This window comes from Eublepharis macularius, chromosome 11 (assembly GCF_028583425.1).
Source record: "Eublepharis macularius isolate TG4126 chromosome 11, MPM_Emac_v1.0, whole genome shotgun sequence".
Classification (NCBI taxonomy): Eukaryota; Metazoa; Chordata; class Lepidosauria; order Squamata; family Eublepharidae; genus Eublepharis; species Eublepharis macularius.
In genome coordinates this window covers 60341451-60358450 of record NC_072800.1, presented here as the reverse complement: position 1 = coordinate 60358450, position 17000 = coordinate 60341451, and the positions used below count along the sequence as shown (strand labels likewise).

The following is a 17000-nucleotide window of genomic DNA, read 5'->3' as shown; positions in this document are numbered from 1 at the left end:
GAACAGTTCTACCGACAAGTTCCCTTACAATTAAGATGGTTCCTGAGGGAAAAAAGCTTAGAAGTGTCAAGGAAACTGCCACTTTGCTGGATGAGATTGAAGGAGACATGGGAGGATATTCTAATAACCCATCAAGAAAAAATAAAGTTTGGGGCTACTCAGGGGACATGAACCATCAAAAACCTATCCAGTGAGGCTGAACACTTTAGTGTAGTTGAAAAGGTAAAGTTCTATTGCACGAATCTCATGTAAAAGGCTGTACTTAGGATCTACCCCATAGAGTGGATATTCCTACAAAGTGACTCTCTCTAGTAAAGAGCAGGTGTGAAACCCCTTAACTTTAATACTTGAAAAATTCTTACATCTCCCAACTAATCAACAATTGAATATTTAAACCATTTTCCTAAGACAATCCCAACAGAGGGGCTCCCAGTGCCAGTTTTCTTATACATAAAATCGGTAAACATAGGTCTTGATGTTAACTGAGCCAATAGGCAGGCAAATGCATTTGTGCCCGATTACACAGAATTCAGCCATATGCAACTGCCCAGAATTCATTGTCTTTGTATCATCATAAGAGCTGCCCCCTTTTTTTTTTATTCCTCCCCCGACCTTTCTGCACCAAATTAGGGCAATTCTGCAAAAACCAAAGGTACCTTTTAATTGCCTAACCGCTATTAACTTTCAGTGTGTGATAAATAACCCAAAGCACTTGCACCTGAAAATTCTCAGTTCCCTTCCATTCTTCTGCATGTTTAGCAATACTAATCATTATCCTCCTCATAGCATAATAAATGCAAAAGCCACAATGGTTTACTAAAATCAGCAATTTAACCATAATAGCATAATGGAGCTCAGGTTAAGCTGTGCCTATTATTTCATGCTCCAATTTAGATAAACAACCACGGGTTTTGGGGGGAGGGGGGAATAATAGATTGGGGATAAATTTATATATCAATAATAATGGGAAAAACTGCCATTTCAAAGCATTATTTTGAATTGTTTACAGTTTCTAAAAATAAAAGTCATATAGCATTTTGAGTTACTTACTAGAATCCCAGCTATGAGTGGCAGAAATTGCATATTTTATTGGACAGGATTTAATTGTAGCAAAATCAGGTATGGATTGTTAGAAACAGCCACCTGTAGCAGTAAGAGTGTAATTTGCAGGGAGGAAAACATTTCTTTAGAGTTCATCTGTGGGAGGGTAACAGGCACTCCAGAAGATGACCCAAACGGCCCTCCTGAAGCTCTACAACAGGTCTCAAAACACCCCTCTGCAAAGCCTCATAAGGAATCTGACAATGTAGAAACATTCAGATCCCCACATAATGGCAAGATAAAGACTGTAGATCAGTTTTTCAAATATATTTATTGGCTTCAGAGAGACATACAAAAGGTAAATGAAAAACTTAAGAATGCATACTGCTATCTGACTGGTGTCTCTAAAACAACAGCTGGACAACATGCTCCATCCACATGCAAGAACAAACTGGTAGGGCATAATTTCTGTTTTCAGTAGAAGAGGTAAAATTCACAGCAATGGTGAAAGTTCTGGTCTAGGGTTAAAATACAATGGGATTTTTCTGTTGAGGTGGTGGTGATGAGATATAAATAATAGGCATTCTGAAAAATAATTATAAGTGGTTTGAAAAGCAAGCTTTGAGTCCAGAGGCATCTTAAAGACCAACAAGATTTTCCAGGGTATTAGCTTTCGAGAGTCAAGTTGCCTTCATCATTCTTGTACTGATGAAGAGAGCTTGACTCTTGAAAGCGTATACTCTGGAAAATCTTGTTGGTCTTCATGGTATTACTAGACTTGATCCTTGCTCTTCTTGCAGACCAACATGGCTACTCAAAGGAAAGTGGTCTCAAATACACTGGAGAGTGGCGTGAAGGAGGAAAAAAGGCATAAAGGAATAGAAAGATTTCCTATATAGAAGTGGATCCAAAACCCTAGTCGCTCAGTTGTTCAGCATAAGCCATAGAGGCTTGACGGCTACCATTCATGCTGGTGTTCATTTTATCATACATGTTTCTGACTGATGATATGTTATTTACACAGCAGTTTATTCAACCAGCAAAAGTTATACTGCACAGGGTCATACATTTTATTTTAATTTATTTATAGTCCTTCTTATTACAAATGTTCCATTAGGATTTAATATCCTGACAAGTCATGATAAGAGTGAGCCTTTTCCAATATCCCTTGTGCTAGCAAACCATTTCATCTTATATTCATTTTCTCCATTTTCCATTGGACATTCTTGTTATCAGCATTGGTTAAAAGTCAATTTAAAATGTATAAACATTCTGCTGAAGGGTATACACACACCACCGGTGCCAGGGTTTCTGGCACCCGCATCAATCCCCATGTGCGTGGGCGTAAAAGCCAGGCCCATTGGCCAGCAGGTGGCTGGGGCGGCGCACGGAGGCTGCCTGCACTCCGCATGTCGCCCCAGCCGCCTGCCATGCCTGGCCCGTGGCTGCTGCGCCCGGCCGGGGGCGTGTGGCGGTGGCGTCAGCGCGAGGCTGGCTGGCTGTAGCAGCCATGCCAGCTCCATGCCGCGCGTCTCCACCCCCAGCACCCCCTCTAGCGCCCCAGCACCTGTGGCGCCCACCTTACCACCTCAATGGTGGCGCTGGCCCTGTATACACATATTTGGCACAGTGTCTTTCAGAAAGTGTTCTATGGACCGCTCTATGAATTATTTCCTTTGTGATATTCTGAGATGGGCCACTTTCCACTGATGGCAAAATGTGATGCTAGTACATTGTGAATGAAGAGCAAGACACATTCAGTGTATTCTTTTTCTGTATGTGTATTAAATCCTACCTTTCCATGTTGTCTGTTTCCTAAAGCTACTAGCAAAGAAGTAACTCAAATAAATGCTGAAGAACATACCCATCTTTAGTCTGATCCACGACACCTCCGAGCAGCTGGACTGTGCTGGGATTGGGTACTCCATCCCCTATTATCTTCAGGTAACGTGTGACAAAGTCATTAGGAGACATGTAAAATTCACCATTTTTTTCAACGCTTGCATACTGTTTTAAAAAAAGAGAGAGGAGAATATTTGTATTTCAAACAATTCTGTAATTGAATGTTCACTTGATTATCTGTAGAAACTAAAAATTATATGCAGCCGACCAGGTGCCTATCCATTGCCACAGGGGTAGAAGTTAATGTACAGCCAGCATAGTGTTGCTTACAAAGAGCAACACTACGGCAATGGTAAATGTAGCTTTGTCATTTTTTCATTCTAGTCCTGTTCTATTAAAGAGTGCATCAAAGAGTGCTAAACAGCAGTACACATACTGGGTCACTGTCCCATGTAGAAGGTGCGTAACTCAGGTACCTCACAACAGGAAGATAAAGAGGATAAAGAACTTGAACAAATTAATAGGGAATTGCAGTCTACTCTAGCCTTTTTCCCCCCAATGAAGCTCGTTTATAATTAGGACATTATGTGCATACATGGCATACTTGATATATACAATGCAGTTCTACACTGATGTGCTCTCAAGATCAGGCATTTGTTCTTCATGGTACAATTTAGTTTGGCTACATACGCTATAAAAAACAGCAACTCTAGGTGATGAATATCCTGTATATTTTTAATGCATTGATCCTGTGAAATAATCAAGAACTGGCAAATACCTTGAGATTTACCACAATGGATTTTAGACGACCAGGAAATTTAAAAAAATTGCTGCCTGTACTGTATTTAAGTGGGGCTGTTTGCAATTGAGCTGTGACTCATGAAATCTCATAGTCTACCACAAATTTTGTTAGTCTTATAGGTGCTACTGACTCTTGCTCTTGTCTATAAGCCCAATAAATTAGGGAACAAATAAGAGATAAGGATCAGCATTTCTTATTTTTCTTTTTATTGATGTGACATAATTCTTTTAGGACTGTGACCCTGTAATAGAGAATATTTGAGCAGTTTTCTTTAATGTATTTTATTTGGCAAAGGTTGTAAATAAACACAGTCATGACAGTCTGACATGATGAAAATGTTCCACCAGTGACAGTAACACCTGGAAGGAGTTTAATACCCAACAATGGTCTAAGCAATCCATGAAACACATAGCCACGTGAATATATACACTTAAAAATACAGAAGACCTAAAATTAATACGGTTCTTCAGGCAAACCAAAGTCTGAAGGATCAAAGTGAACTATGACTCATACATTTGCTCCTTATCATGGCTTCTCTATCCATATCCTTAGGTTCTTCATACTGTGCTGTGATTGCCAAATTAGCAAACAATTTTTGATGCTTTCTCGTACTAGTTCAGAAGCTAGTTAAAACAATAGTTTTTTTTCAATTTTGGCTTAGAAGTTGAATGCAAGTATAGGGTATTGATTTGCCAGTACAGCCAACCAAGGTTATTGCTAATTAGGAAACCAACAAAGTACACGAGTTGACATTTCCTTTCTGATTCTTCAAACTTTGATTTGAAAGACTGTCTGTATCTTGTAGTCCTTGATCCTCATACAATCTCCTACTGGCAATCAATGCCAGTGGAACAGCTTGTGAAATATGGAAGAGGAACTTTCCCATGTATGAATTTAATAAATGGAGGGCTGTGCCCATTCATACTTAGCAGACATGTGCAAAACATTAGCATTTCATGACTCTGACAACATTTTTCAAATTCTCTCTTCTTTTTTTACTCCCAAATATCTACCTCTTGGGAGTGGAAGTAGAAAAGAAACAGAAGTGAAAGAAGTAAAACAAATTTTATTTGAAGACTAAAATTACTTCAGAAAGGGAAGAAAGCAATATGAAGAGCAGTAATAAAAATGCCCTCAATATGTCTAACTGGTTATAACCCAAGAAACTGTGTAATATTATGAAGGAAGGAGAGGAGGGGATGCACACATTTCATTACGCATTTCTACTTTTCCCCTTAACAGCAGGCTACGTCTATGAACTGTGATAGAGAGAAGGGAGAAAAATATTGGGAGATGGAAGAGAGAGGTCACAAACATCTTCAGCATTTTGAAAACCAGCATTACTATGGGAACAGGTAGGGTTTGGCTTTGCAGTTTGCATTATGGACCTTCATATTATAGGGAAGTGGGCCCACTGATTCAACATTTAGTAACCCCTTTCCTAAAACATGCTGTCCCAGAATGTAAGTGCTTTAAGATCAGGCAATATGCTAACATCTACTAACTCGATTAAAAATAGACTCCTGGGTGGTTAACTTAAAGACCTTCAGTATCTTAATTTTTTAAAGAAAATCATGAATAGTTAGTTTACTAGATTGTTCAAATACATATAACAATTCTGCTAATGACAGCCAGTGGAGAAAGTGTCAACTCTTATGCAATCTTGCCCATGCGTACACAAAACTGGATTATTGGTTCTTTTGTAGTTTTTAGTTATGCAAATTTGACTTAAACTCTACTGCTAGTCTTGAGATAAGCTATCTTGGAATAAAGCTGAGCCATGCTAAAACACATTGATGTGGATTCACAGCATCATGTGACTAGTTCGACCCACTCAAGAGATCACTGGACTTGTGTTTCTCTAACAGTTATTCCCATACATTTTCCAGTCATGTGGAAAGCTTCTTTTGAAACTGGGGGGAAGACTTCAGAGCATTCTGTGATATGCTTTTCGAAGAAGTGGGAAAGTAAAACGTATCATGGTCATTTTCTAGACCTCAGTCACTGTTTTTATCCAAGCAGGCTCCTTATCACACTATACACTTTTAAAACCATAATTCTCTATATATTTTGAGTTAGTAAGAAACTGATGAAGAAAAGTTAAATATGTCCTTGGAAAATGCATACAAAAAATTCTTAAATTTCTTGAATGTCTGAGGGAAAGGACATTAACGGAAATTATCTGAGGAAATGTTCACCTTCATTTACATTTTTTGGCAGAATACAGAAAGAAGTGGCACTAAAACTCTTTTTAAGACACAGCTACTTTCACATTACTAAACAACCCCCAAAGTAACAGTAAAGTGTAGGTTTTTTGTGTGAACACACCATCCGGGGTATGAGACAACTGCAGAATTCTACTGATTTTTGCCACTGGGGTAAAATTCCATCCTAGCTTCACCGGGGGAGGGGGAGAGCACACTGAATAGTGACGAGCTTTCTTTAAGGCACTATCACCTACATATTAGTAGATGGTGCTCCCAAAGTACAGCCTCCTACCTACAGTTCACTTTCCATAAACAGACAAAAAGTGTGTGTAGGGCGGAGAATACAATCACACAATTTTTTAATTTTCCACTGCATTTTCAACATTAAAGTGTCACCGTGAATGCCTTCCAAAAAATATACATCTCCACACACTGACTTTAAGGGAAAGAGATATATCACAGCAAGCAATGTGTGCTGAACAGGAAAGTAAAATTACTAAATATTTTAACATATTTCTGTTTGGAGATGACTTGATAAACATTTGCTATGATTCTCTACAGAATATTGTCCACGACAAATAAGTTAAGGGACTACTTGTATTTTGCATTATGTGGCAGTATCTGTCATGGGGTGAAGTCTGCCACCAGTACACATTTCATAGAACCATAGAACATGTTAAGTAGTCTTATATAGGGCACAGAAAAGGTGCAAGGTGGAATTATTTGAACACATCTTTGGTAAAAGTAATTAATGAACATGTTTGATTGTCAGCTTGTGGTCATATTAGGTGCAGGAAATGCAGTTTTAACTTGATTTATGTGTTTCAACTATGTTTTTAACAGTATATTTTATATTTTGTAAGCTGCCTTGGGCATTGTGGAATGGTGCGATATAAATATTTAAAATAAATAGATATCTTCTGTCAGCAGCACAGATGGAGTGGTTTCTCTGTGTGAGTTAAAATGCATGTGGGCCCCCCCCACCACCACCAACAACTGCCTACAGATTTAAACCATATATAGGTAAAGTAATTGCATTCAGAAAAGTTTTTTATTAAAGTAAAAACCTAACCTGAAAAATAATATTTAGATCATTTAGAATTTTAATGATGATTTGGTTGCAATTTAATGTTGCTGTTTTAAAAGGATACTTAGCATTTTAATCTATTTTTCATATTTATATCCCCTCCCTCATACCCAATAGCCCTCCAACAGCTAACAAAATCATGACAACAAAATACAGAGAATTAAAGAAAACACAAATAGAAAATTAAAGCCAATTTCACACAGAACATATAAGCAACAGCAGGAGTGTTATGACAGGCCCAATTATACAACGAGCAGAATTTCCAGCTACACACTTGATAGCCAAACCGGCCAATCGATTTCAATGTAATCGTTTTCAAGAGAATCTAAGTTAGGCTGGAAAACTTTTTAACACAACAGTTATTGAGAAACAAATCAAACAAGTCAGCCATTCAACACTTCTCTGTTTCATTTTTTTCCAGGATAGCCCCCTGCTAAGACATTCAATAAAAGAAAGCAGCACAAGGTTTCAGTGTCCCCCCGTTTCTACCCACTGTGATCTATTCTTGTGTATTTGAAATCTAATCACGTACCCCCCCACACTACATATAGAAAATGACCTTGAAAATGTCAGCTTGCTCATTTTGACTGAAGTCTAATCTCTTAGGTTATGGTAGGAGAGTTGCAAGAAGTAGAGTTACTCAGGGAAATTATCATGACAAAAGGCAAAAAAAAACATCAATTCTATTAGTTTGGGAATAAAGACTTTCAAAAAGGTAGTTCTATGCAGTCATGTATTTTTTACCCACTTTGGTAATTATACCCACAGAGAATTTTATATTACACAATAATGCCTAATGGCTTTTTGGTAAGTTCCTTCAAAATTCACACTGGATAATCATATATTTTAAATACTCAAGCATTAACTAGTTGAAACCCATTTAAGTCTGTACGAATACAATACTGGAATTTTTTTTAAGTATTGGGTAAAGTATCTCTAGAGCAAATAATGCATAACCAAGGGATTTCACATTGATTGCAACGTGTTTAAATTAAATGGGAAATGATGTGATAATATGCTACATTAGTTGTTGTAATTTGCCTTTCTTCTTTCCCCCCCAGAAATTTCATTTCTTATTTCAGCTAATATCTGCTACAACTGTCCCAAATGAACTTGTTGGGAGGATGTTAAAAAAAAACTATTATTGCTGTTTTAAGTATTTCTTACACAAATTTGCAAACGTTGTAGAAAATCATAAATAAAAGAGTTTATTTCAAAACTCTTTGCTCAAAAATATGTGCCAATCAGATTTCCACCTCTATCTTACTCTTCTTCCCAACTGGTCTGAGTAGCAAGAATTTCCCAGGAAGTTTCTCAGCTAAATGGAAGAAAACAACAGAGCTTGATCTTCTTAGCCTCACAGGTGGAAGTTTGTAGATCCAGAGGAGTTAGCCGTGTTAGTCTGTAGTAGCAAAATCAAAAAGAGTCCAGTAGCACCTTTAAGACTAACCAATTTTATTTTATTGTAGCATAAGCTTTCGAGAATCAAGTTCTCTTCGTCAGATGCCTGATACAGAGACTGGACAAACACAGAAGAGCAAGAGAGGGAAGAGGCAATTAGGGGGGGAGGGGGAGGGAGCAATCAAAACATTCCTTTGCTAGTATATGTAAACATCTCCTTTTGGTGTGTGTATCAGTTGGCTTCAAAGGAGTTTGCCCTGTTAGTTTGTAGAAGCCAAACAGCTAGACCATCCAATTCCAATGCAGTATGGGCCTTCGATAACCACAGCTCTCCCTGCCAGATGCATCTGACAAAGGTGGAAGTTTATCCAACATCATTAAGAGACGCTAAGGTCATAAATCAGCATAAATTGTGGAGTGAGAGAGATTTGGAGAGAGCTTTGTATCTGCCAGTTCCTAGACACTAGCTATGCACGTGTACAGGGATCAGCGGATGACCCTTTACTGAAACAGATCTACAACTGTCTCTAACTTTGATCTCTTGTTCCATGTGAGCTGCCCACTGACAATTTCTCTCTTAACTGAGCTCTTGGAGATGTTGCTTCATTGTACGTAAGCAGTACATTCTGAGGGGCCCAATATTCTATAAAATATGCTTATGCAACTTCTCAGCTTGAGCAAGCTCCAATTTACCACTGAAGTTTGTTTAAATGACATACATACATACATACATACAACATTCTACATAAATGTGTTGAAGCGGAATACCAGCTTCTGACACTCCTTGACCCAAACTACGAATGAGTAAATTCATTAAATTCCATAGTTTTCTTTGGGTTTTGTTGCATCAGTTTTTACACACCATTCCAAAAGAGGAAGTAGAGTAACATAAACCTCAGATGGAATTCATCTTCATAAACCTGCTTTGCTTTACCAACACTTCTAGCAAGAGCATATACTTGGGGACAAAAGCATCAGGAAAAGACGGCTTACTCAAAAGCAATGGGAAAACCAGCATTGTGGCCAAAGACAACAAGCCTCTCAAACACAACTTTAGAGACCAAGAATGGCCTAGTAGAATGCTATTCCCTTGCCCCAAATCGCTCTCAAATTTTCACTACTTCCTTGAACAATGGTTTGGTCACACTAACAATGGTTAAGACAGCTTTTAAGCTGCAGTGCGGAAACCAATAGAACCTCAGTTCAGAAAACAATAGTGAAATAGAGCATCTGTCTATAGATAAAGGATCCTGTGGGTATACAAATCCAGAGCTTGGGAGAGAGAGCATGCAATTCCAAAACCTGCTCCTGATTAATAATCAATTGTTAGCATTACTAATCAATTGTTAGCATTTGGCTACAGTTATAACTTTATTGCTTCTACTGTAGTATTAACAGAGGCAACACTAATACTGTTTCCCCACATCCACAAATAAGAATATATATTACCTTCATTCATGAATCATGCAATTTAAGAAATAGCTAATTAAAATGGCTATAGATTCTACTTCCAATAACTAGATGTTTTAAGGGAATCCTTTTTTCCCTCTTCTGTGTAAGAAATGTTTAAATTACTGTTCAGGGGGGGGGGAATACATTTTAATTTCAAGATAGTTATATTTCCGTAAGTCTATACAATAATCACTCAAGAATGTATTTGACTTCTTGGAGTGCATTGTTCAATTTTTGATAGTGGTATTTAAATCTAACATGGTAATAATACAGTGAATGATTAATGGTTAGAAGACTATCAAGAGATGAATAATGCAGTAACAGCTAAAGATATGAAAAAATCAGGCTTTAAAAAGGATAAAATATTTACTTTTAACATACCTTCAAAAATATTGTTTTCAGTTCAGCTGGATCAGCTCTCTTGGTTAGAGCCACCTACAAGTAAATACAATTATATCAATATCCATAGTCTATACAAAAGATGTCAAAATGTCATCTGAAAGAGTAATTCAAACAAAAGAATGATTGAGGAATTTTAAGTGTTCACCTTAGACAAACCAGACAGCAGTTTATGTGAAAAATAAACAATTAACATTTTACACTCGATTATTCAATGTAACTCTGCTTAGGATTTCCAGCGTTTGTCTCCATTTCAATAGCCCACACTTCTGAGTCAATAAGCATACGACTGGGTGACGTGTGACTTTTCCCATCCTCAAGAGATCAGCTCACACCATAGCATATACATCATGATGTGAGGATTCATTTAGATATTTACATTTGGGGGTTATGCTGCAGTGTAACTTGTGGATACATCAGCTGTGGAGGGAAGTTCCCATTTTCCACTGAAGGAATACATTGAGCACATGAAGCTGCCTTACACTCAAGACAATAGGTCCATCTAATCTAAATTATACACTTTGAGAGGCAGCAGCTCTCCAAGATCAGACCCAGAGAAATGTCTTTCCCCAGCACATATTACTTAAGGAACAAAGGGGGGAAGTAGCCATGGCTCAGTGGTAGAGCGCCTGCTTTGCAAACAGAAAGTCCTAGGTTTAATCCATAGTACCTCCATTTATAAGGATCAGGTATGGAGTGATATGAACGATTCTGGAGAGGTACTGCCAGTCAATACTAACCTTCACAGACCAATTATACGACACAATGTAACACTGCTAGCTTCATGTACCAGTCTGGTATAGTGGCTACAGTGATGGCCTAGGATTCGGGCAACCAGTTTCGATTCCCCACTCTGCCACGGAAGCCAGTCCCAATCTCTCAGTCTAACCTACCTCACAGGGTTGTTGGGAGGAAAACATGGTGAAGAGAGGTGAAAGCGGCTTTGGGTCCCCACTGGGAAAAAATGCTGGGTATAAATGAAGTAAAATAAATGTGTTCATACAAATCTGAGAACTTCTGCATGGTAAAACTGGCCAGAAACTTCAACTGGCCCAAACTGAGGGCTGGAAACAGATACCAAATTATCCCTTTGTTGTAAAGATCTGTACTGCTCTCAGTTTATTTCTAGGTACAATTCAAAAAGTTGGTTCTCAGTTTTAAGATTCTAAATGGCTTTGAGCAGGGGTACATGAAGGCTGCCTCTTCCCCTACAATCCATCTTTCCATTAAGATTCTTTCCCCCAGTGCAGCATTCTGTGTTTATATGAATGTGTGTTTTTATAATTTAGTTCTGTTGCTTTAACTTTCTGCATCACCTAAAGCAAATCTCTAAGAAGACATACAAATTTTCTAAATACCACTGAGTCTCTGTCGTTCACCCAAATATTTAAATATCCTAAAAATATCTTATATTAAATATTATATTAAGCTAAACTGATCACTTTTCTAAAATGAATTATTCAAAAGCAGCTTACAAAAAAAATCTAACTATGACACTTTTGCTTTGTCTAAAGTATCCTATGTACATGCACATACACACACAGAGAGAAGATACTAATGCATATAGGCCCAGTTAAAGTTATGGAGCAACAAATAACTGGTTAAAAGCAATGTTTTTTCAGTTGTCCAAGTGTTGCCAAGTAGGCCCCCTCCCCTGCTTTAAGGCCTGCCATGAACTGTGCTAAAGTTTCCTGCATTACTGTTTCACTGCTGCACAAAGACTGCTTTGCACGTGTGTGTTCTGATACACGTGTCAGTTTCCTGCCTGCGTGTCAATTACCTTGCTTCTGCTATAGACTGTGTAGTTTACTGACTCCATGTTTGGGTAACTGCACAAAGGACTCTCTTTCTGGGCAGCCCTGCCCTGACCTGTATCTGGAATTCCCAGTGTGTGTTTGGACTGTGTTACTAGTGTGCCCCGTGCCTGCACTGCCATCTGCCACGGACCGTGCCTGTCCCCTGCCTTGGACTGTGTTTTAAAGTGTTGTTCCCGCTGCCTCCATGGAAGCCTGCCTCATATGGGCCCAAGCCACTGCTAGCAGCCGGGCGCCTGCCGGGGAAACCTCCAGCGAGCCTGGCTAGGCGCTCCCTGGTCAGTTCCCGCCTGGAGCCTCCCGCGGGCCGGTCCCCGAGCTTGCCCTCGCTACCGGGCAGCCTGCTATCCAGCCCCAGCTATGCCCAGCCGGCATCCATGTTCTCAGGCACCCAGAAGACCCAGAGGAAGAGACTGCTTTGGGAAGCCATTTCGGCGAAGCGGGCACACCACGTCCGCAGCGAGAGCCCCTCGCCCCGCTCTGCATATCTTAGGAGCCGCCCCGGAGAAGAGCTAAGTGCTGACCATCCCAAGCACTTAGAGAATGCATCTCAAAGAAACCTCCGCATTCCAGAAGCTGATGACATCAGGACAAGCCCTGTCCGCTGGAACATCCTTTCAGCCCACTTGGATTTCCCCCTCCCTCTTTTGTCCCCTCTTCCTGAGGTGTCACTTATCACAATCTGATTACCAAAGTGGCCCATCCAAGCCATTCAGTAGCCCATTAGACCCTTTGTTTTAATCTGTGAGAACCACCAAGTACAGCACCAGCCCCAGGGTACGTTTTGGGGTATTTAAGCTGGTCTCCCAGACCACTCGGTGCCTCGGCCATTCCCTATCCAGACCTCCTTGCTGTCCGTCTGTGGTCCCAGTGCTGGCATTGGGCCACCCTCGCTGTCGTGTCTCTGCTTCGCTCCAGGATTGTGAGTATTTCCCTTACCATCGTTGGGAACCAGCTAATGCGAACGTCTCTGTATTTCCTACTCTATATTTCTTAGACCTTGTATGTTCTTTGTATGATTGTGCAAGCTAGGCTTACGCTACACTCAATACACGTGTTTGGACCTTACTCCTTGTCTGCCTCTTTTTCACTAGAGTGTCTGGGATCGGGACCTCCGTAAACATAGGTTATGATCCTCGCTTAATATTAATAGTTACAGACTGCTACAGCTAATTCCCCATTATAATAAAAGAGCAGTTCTGGTAACAGTTTACTGGTGGAGAATGCGGGCATAACCCAGTTCGTGTGAATACACGTGAGTCGACACGCGTGTTTTCAGCGAACTGACTTAGAGGAAAATTTTCCAGACCTCAGTGCAAAGAGCGCAATTTAGCTCAGGGAATTAAAAGTGTGAATGTGTGTGGCTCTAGCGAGCATTTCTATCTTGTGGGTTGGCTTTTCCCCCATTTCCTCCTTCAGCCAGCTTTGGACTACTTGCCTTTTGTGGTGCACCGCGAGGCCCTCCAGCCGTTATAACCGGTGTACTGTGGGTGAGGACCTCTGAACTGGTGAAGTTCCTGGCCACCTTCCGGGCCGCCTAAACGCGTCTATGTGGGTGGGATCCCAGAAGTAGGCTCTATAGATTTATATATATCCTGAAGCAGCACATATAAAATTCTCTTCTGCCCTCCCCCGTCTCTCCTAAGTCCGTCCAAACCCCCGTTCCTGCCAGCACTTAGGCTTCAATCCCCGCTCCGGAGGAAACGTGAAGGGATCGATAGTCCGTTCGTTTAGTTTAGCTTTGGGAATCTGAAGCCAGGTTCCTGAAGCCCCGCGGCAGCCTGCCGCACCGTGCTTAAGAGTTTTAAGGTAGACTCTTGGGCGCCTTTCCGCTTGCGAGTTCTAAGTCAGACTCGTGGGCACCCCTCGCTTGGGAGTCAGTGGGACTCTTGGGCACCCTTTTGCTTGGGAGTTGTTAGAACTCTTGAGCGCACCACGCTTGGGAGTACAGTAAAATTTACTCCTGGGCCCTTTTGCTTGGGGACTTGCAGAGGCAGTCCTTGAGCGCTTTCAGTCTTTTGGTCTTGGCTTGGAGACAGTTTAACCGTTTGTCTCTGAGCACGAGGCCTGGGAACTTTTTGAGTACAGTTCTTGGGCTTAGAGAGCTTGAGAGCATTTGTAGCTTCCAAGCAGAGGCTTGGGAGCATTTCTTGTTGCCTGAGCAGAGGCTTGGGAGACCCCTTAATTGCAGTTTCTAAGCAGAGGCTTGGGAACACTTTTTGGTTTTCTGAGCGCATAGGCTTGGGAGACCCCTGAGCTTTGGTTTTCCGAGTATAGGCTTGGGAGACCCCTGAGCTTTGGCTTCTGAGCAGAGGCTTGGGAGCACTGAGCGTTTTTGGTTCTTGGGCTTAGAGAGCTTGAGAGCACCCTTTGAGCCAGTAAACTTTTCCTGGTCCCGTGGCTTGTAGGCAAGCTTGAAACGGGAATAGGAATTTTCCCCTCTCCCCCGGAGGAGAAGGATTGAGTGTAGAACCCTTAGAAATACCCTTGTGAACCTAAAAGTAGAACCTTAAAACCCCCCAGTAAAAACCCTTGAGGACCTGAGGGAAGGATAAACCTCCCAAAAGGGACATAGAGAGGAAGAAGTTGTTAAAACCCTTGAGCAGCTTTAATCGCCCCACCCCTGGTGTCGCTGATCCACTCTTTAACCTCCCCCGTGATCAGCCTTAAACGAAAGCAAGATGTACCGGGCAAACCCCACCGTGCCCCGCCTGGAGAAGTGGCTAGTGAAGAAGGGAGATTGCCCTTGGGAAGCCGGTTCCTTCAAGGGACCCGACCCACTCCACATAGTTAGAAGCGCCTTCCAGGACTTCTGTGACAAGGAGAAACCTAGGTCTAGCAAGAAGGACAGATATGGAGCCTGGGCACTTTTCACCGCCCTACAGGACAGTGTGTCCCTAATTAGCAAGTTGCAAACAGCACAGGAGGAGTTAGAGGATAGGTCCAAACGAGAGCAGGACGCCTTGCGCCTAGAAATCCAGACTCTCAGGGCCAAACTAGTCGAACAGGAAAGAAACCATGAGGAGAAAGCAGTTGAGTGGCGCGCCGAACGCGTCAATTTCATACTAGAAAAGCAAGGATTAACTACCGCCCTCCAGGACGCCCAGCACAAGGCTGAAGCGGCCGCCGCTCGTGCCGATATGGCTGAGCACGCATTAACTGAGGGACAAGAGGAGATTACTAAGCTCACCCATGCCGCCCGGTTCATGGCGGACCACAACCAGTCTAAAACCGCAGCCGCGGACCATTCCGCTTGTAAGAGGGAGCTAGAGGCCCTGAAACGACACTTGGGGATGCAACAGGCCGTAATTTCCGCCGTGCACCCCTCAGCCCTCTTGGCCCTCCCCGAAGGTAGTACCGACAGTTGGTCACCCCCTTCGTCCCAGCCCGAGGAAGCTCCACAGCCCCTCCATCCAATAGCTACTAAAGAAATTGTCACCACAGACGATGATGGCAGGAAGACAGACCGAATAGTTAAGGAGACCCGCAATTGGAGGCCCGATGAGCTCCAAGCCATAGCTGACCGCATGGGACCCCTGAACCGAGACTCAGCTATACAATGGTTTGCTCATGTGACCATGTCCCAGCCTTCCACCAGTGGCTCCGATGTAGCTCAGCTGGCCCGCCATTGTGCCAGCCCCGAAATAGTCACCTCTCTTAATGCATACATTTCTAACAGGAGACTAGCCACTCGCAGTCAGTATGGTGCCATGAAAGAGTTGTGTGCCTTCCTGTGGCCCACCAAGAGTTTAAAAGCCCTGTATATTGCAGAGTCTCAAAAACCCGGAGAGGATCCAGAGGCATATTTAGCCAGGAAACAGCTCCTAGCCGAACTAGCAGACGAGGTAGATTTAGACTTGAGCGACATGCCGGACTTCGACGACTTAGAATTTAGGAGGGCAGTCATAGATGGACTCAACAGCACCACCCGCCTGGCCCTAGCAGGAGTAGAGCCCGGGAGCATTACATGGGGAGAGCTGGAATCCCGCATCAGGAGCATTGCTGGCCTGTTGCGAGAGACCGGCGCCATCCGCCATGTGAAGTCCCCGGCCTCTCGTAGAAAGGAAAGCGAGCCGATAAGTGCAGTCACCTATGCCAACCATGGCCCCCACTCTCAATACCGACCACAGGGACGCAGCCCGTACCCGGAGGCAAGGGGAGGGATCCTGAGGGGAAGGAGCAGTAGCTTTAACCGGGGAAGAGGACCAAGGGACTACCGCCCGGGAGTTTCCTTTGCGCCCACCCCGAGTTACAGTTCCTCCTCCCAGCAGGGACCCCACGAGCCCCGATTACAGGAGGCGCCCCTAGCCCCTTCTCACTCGCGAGCATCACACCCGTACAATCATCAGGTCTACCCGCCTCCAGATCAGTCTAACGCTTGGGGAGCATCGCAGGGCGACCACGAGGGCTACCGGGACCGCGGCAGCACGCCCCAGTCCAGGGACTCCCTCCGTTGGGAGCTATGGATGCGCCTCAAAAACATTGGAGCGAACATGGAGCTATTCGATGGGAAGCCCACGTCCGTTCTAATGAAGGCGATCATGGAGTGGGAAGACCAGCAACAGCCCCCAGTACCTCCGTCAGCGCCCCCTTTACCGCCGGACCCTCCCTTCTCGAGTCCCCCGATAGCTGCGGTCCGGGAACGACCGAGCCCCAACAACCCCTTTAGAGGAAGCGCCGCTTCCACCGACCAGTGTGCAGGATCAGAATAGGGTTGCCCCGAGTCCCAGTCTCCCTCCGTGGGCATAGTTGCCAAACTAAAGCCGGACACATGGGGGAGACCGACAGTGAAGGCAGGGATCGGGACTCCCGGGGAAAAGAAGAAGCCTGCCACTCTCCTCATAGATACCGGAGCTTCACTTAACATACTCCGGCCCACCTTAGTCACGAAGGGCACCCAGACCCCCACAACCATGCAACTCGCCGGTTTTGGAGGCGGCATGCAGGAATCCCAG

At 42.9% G+C, this 17000-nt stretch overlaps 1 protein-coding gene across 1 annotated transcript in view; it reads right to left on the bottom strand.

The window, feature by feature from the left end:
* SLC25A13 (solute carrier family 25 member 13) overlaps positions 1-17000 on the bottom strand; it is a 138912-nt gene that overhangs the window by 79313 nt on the left and 42599 nt on the right. The window contains exons 2-3 of the mRNA XM_054991674.1: positions 10214-10267; positions 2906-3048 (exon numbers count right to left, since the gene is read on the bottom strand). Of these exons, the coding sequence (XP_054847649.1) occupies positions 2906-3048; positions 10214-10267 (197 nt within the window). The remainder of the gene's footprint in view (positions 1-2905; positions 3049-10213; positions 10268-17000) is intronic.